The following is a 4,001-nucleotide window of genomic DNA, read 5'->3' on the forward strand; positions in this document are numbered from 1 at the left end:
TATATATAGATGCATATATATATGTATATATATATATATTTATATGTATATGGATGGATATCTATACACTGATATCGATTCGACTGGTGGTATCGCTGGTATGTGATCTCTGAAGCCTGTGCTGTTTAGTATATTGACTATTGCGGTTAGTCTATGGTTACACCTGTACGCAAGGAGTAGTGTATATTTTAACTCATACTCCCTTTTTTATAAATAGATAGAGGACTGATTGGCACCCCAGAGAGGCCAGACGCAGAGTACCCAGTCCCAGAGTGACTCCCCAATAAGGCCAGAGTATTCTCTATTTTCACCTCGTGAGTTATAGACTTAACTATGTATTAACTCTTATATTTAGATATTTCAAGATATTAAAACTACATTGGGTAGAATCAATCTTGCCTAAAATCATTGGTGATTGGACTGATTGGTTGTATTTATGCAATTTTTTATAATGAACGATCTAAATTAATAAAATCTCGTTGCTTTGCTTAGAAGTCTGAAATTCAAAGTTCAAACATAGCCTATTAGCCCTCTTGCCCTTGCCGGCTTGCCCCTTTCACTCTGGGGCTGTGAAACACAGAAACAGAGGGGTTGTTTCAACAATTTTGAATTTTCAAAGGTTCAAACAACTTCGAAGTTCAATGACAAACTGATTAACGAGTCACGAGTCACGAGTCACGACTGTCGAGTATGTAATAACTCTAGAGTAGTGACTTTGTATTCTGTACACTGTACAGTACTGACAATTCGTCAAATGGTCAGTTGGGACTGTCGGACATTTTTTCCCTTCTCCAATGTATTTAGTATGTTCAAAAATAACAGGATTGTCTGTTGTCAATTTGTCATGCCTTGCTTTTTGGTTTTGTTCTTTTTATAAAAACAAAAATAGACCATATGTAGGGCATCCGGTATAAAGATTCGAGTCCTCAGTGGCTCAGCCCCTCAGGGCCTCAGGCCTCAGGGCTGAGGCCCAGGCGGGGCCGCTGGTCGCGTACATGGACCAGATATATGATTTCAGATATTTATGTATTTATGAGATTGTTGAGAATTTGAGATATGCCATATGAGCTCAAAGAGTGCGGAATGCGGACATGGCCTCTGGTCTCTGGAGAGTGGAGTTTGGAGTTTGGAGTCTGTATGCCAGTCTGGAGTCTGGACTTTGTAGAGAGAGAGAAGATCATCGAAGGAACATTTCCATGAGTCATCAAAAGAAATTGTATTTAGATATATATAATTCCTCTGCTACTTTCTGTTCTTTACTCGTTATTTAACTATTTTAAAAATAGCTCTACCATAGAGAGAGAGAGAGAGACTCTCTCTCAGCTGTCGAGGCAATTAAAAGGACACAGGAAGTCAAAAATTGTGACATTTTAAATGTGTATATAATGAATCGTGAGGTTGATAAATCCAAGCCATAATACAAAACACAATACGATATACTGATTCAAATTAGATAACATTATCAGATAATATGGCTCATAACCCTAGTGCAGTCATCGGGCAGAAGTTCGTTGTTCAAGGACCAGAGCCTCAGCACTTAGTTTTCAAGGAAAACAGAATATCACTTACTGGTGATTCCGGCGAGGTGAAGGATATTTTTGGTCAGCTCTGGTTCAAGATCAAGGGCAAGAAACTCAGCTTGAGCGAGAAGAAACGTGTCCTCGACAACGAAGGCAACACCATCGCAATGATCAACGAGAAGCTCTTCTCTATTCACAGACGCCAGTACATTTGTCGTGCCGATGAAACTAAGGTGGCTGAGGTGAAGGCCAAGAGTTTCTTTCAGTTTAAGTCCAATGCTGAGGTAACGTTTCTAAAGGGTGCCGGTGTGGAAGATTCGGATCCCGATTACAAAATCTCAGGATCGTACCTGAATCGCAACTATGACATTGTTGACATTAGTACGGGCAATGTGATGGCTACAGTTCGTAGAGACATAGTGAATATGGCCAATTTTTTGTTTGGATCTGATACCTATGCTGTGAGCGTCATGCCAGGCTTTGATAGTGCCTTCGTAGTGTGTATTGTTGTGACACTTGATGAAATTTTCTCAGACAGGGCAAGAGATGACTAATAAATATCTCGTATTCATCGACTCTCAAATTTTTTCATTTTGTAACTATTTTTAATAATTAATGTTTTAAAAACAGGCCACCGCATATAGCTTGACGTATGTAGTCTATCACACTGCTGTTTAGCTATTGATTTGTTTGCAATATTAATTAAAAAATATCGTGTCATCAGTACGAAACAGCCACGACAGTAGCGTATTTATGTCTGGACCAGCACGTCCCTGCTTGAGACTGCACAGTACACACTATAGGCGGAAATATGACACTAAATTTATTTTGAGAGATTGTACTTATTTTAAGCAATATAGAGGCTGTACCCGATACTTCATACGGTGAAATCGTCGCAACCATAACAACGAATGCATTGCTCAAGATTGGATAGGTACTTATAATATCAATAATTACTACTGAAAAATATCAGGATGCTACAAGTGGCATGTGTTGTATTAAAAAATCATTTCCAACCTTGCCTTGCATGACGGACTGACGATACTTTGCCCTCCTCAAGCTATCGCGGCACTGACGGCAATAGCACTCGGCACTCGGCACTCGGCACTCGGCACTCAGCACTCAGCAGCAGTTCAGGGCATTTACGTTTCCGCCTTGCCGACTTGCACTCAGTTCTCAGTTCTGAAATTGCAACTTTTGTTCTTGGGTTTTTACAACAAAATGAAACAAAGACATTTGATATCTTACATACGATACAAGTATGTATTTGCAATTTGCTCTTTTCATGACCCTCTCTCTCTGCTACTAGTAGAGAGAGATATTTATAGTAAAAAAATATAAGATTTTTATTACTATTGTAAATTACTGATCAAACTATTGTCCAAAACAATTTAAAAAAAAAAAACAGAATATCAAATTGTTCGAGAAGTTTTGATCGAGTTTGAAAACTGAATGATTTTAGCACCGAGTTTTTTTTGGTGAGGCACAAGTTTATGACAGATTTAGCACGAGTTCCGAGCCAAAACACGAAACGAGATCAAAACTTATATTTACAAATTGATAAATGTAGGTAATATTTACATACAACGGAATCATGAGATTAGGCCGACCACCTGCACCAGCGGCAAACAGGTTTCAAAGTGTGGCCAAAATGGTTTTGAGAGTAAGAAAGAAAAAGGGGTTTTTTGGAAAACAAAAAGACGCTGATGGCCTGCTGCACAATTTGATTGAAATTTTTGTTTTGTCCAATTTTGATTTGTTGGTTTTACATGTATTGTTTTAATTTTTGTTTAATGAGGAGTTGAGGACAGTGTATAATAAACATATCCGTATATTGTTTTTTATATTTTAAACTATATATATAAATAGTTTTACCCGCAGGGGTTTTTAAAGTCCTAAAACCCAAAATCAGGCTATGTAAATAGGACTGTAGGAGTGTAGGTGCATATTTGTATGTAAATATCGAATTATATATAATTTGATAGTCACATCCAATTGTCCAATGAGAAAGAACCTTAAATACATTGATTTGATTGGTATAGCTGTAAACTGTTACATCACTTTTTTATATTTTAATATTGAAGTTTGTGTCAGTTGGGGATACATATTTTAATATGTCGGTCACATATAGTTCAGTACCATTATATATACTCAATTTTTTTTAATAAATACCGACAACTTTCAATTTGCTACCTAAAGCTCAGATGAAAGCTCAGTTCAGCTCACTCCGTCCTGCGGGGAACAAGCCGGGGATGTCCGATGTGTTCCAAGAAGTAAATTATGTATATTTATCAAGCCCGTCAAGAACTCACTTGTGTAACTGTAAATAAAATTGTGCAGTACAACTTTTTTGTTTGTAATAAAAATAAACAACCAAATAAGTGAAAGACAAACTCATTGTTTTTTTCAAAATAATATGTATGTATTTGCAAATATTATATAAATAATATTGTTTTTTTTTCTACTTCTTTAAAATACACA

The 4,001-nt window shown here is 36.9% G+C and overlaps 1 protein-coding gene across 1 annotated transcript; it reads left to right on the top strand.

The window, feature by feature from the left end:
* Positions 1-1,384: 1,384 nt before the first annotated feature.
* SARC_13321 (hypothetical protein) lies at positions 1,385-2,103 on the top strand. Its single transcript, XM_014292549.1, has one exon. It carries the CDS (start codon positions 1,472-1,474, stop codon positions 2,072-2,074), a length of 603 nt encoding a protein of 200 aa, XP_014148024.1. The 5' UTR covers positions 1,385-1,471; the 3' UTR covers positions 2,075-2,103.
* The last annotated feature ends 1,898 nt before the right edge of the window (positions 2,104-4,001 follow it).

This window comes from Sphaeroforma arctica (assembly GCF_001186125.1).
Source record: "Sphaeroforma arctica JP610 unplaced genomic scaffold supercont1.3139, whole genome shotgun sequence".
Classification (NCBI taxonomy): domain Eukaryota; class Ichthyosporea; order Ichthyophonida; genus Sphaeroforma; species Sphaeroforma arctica.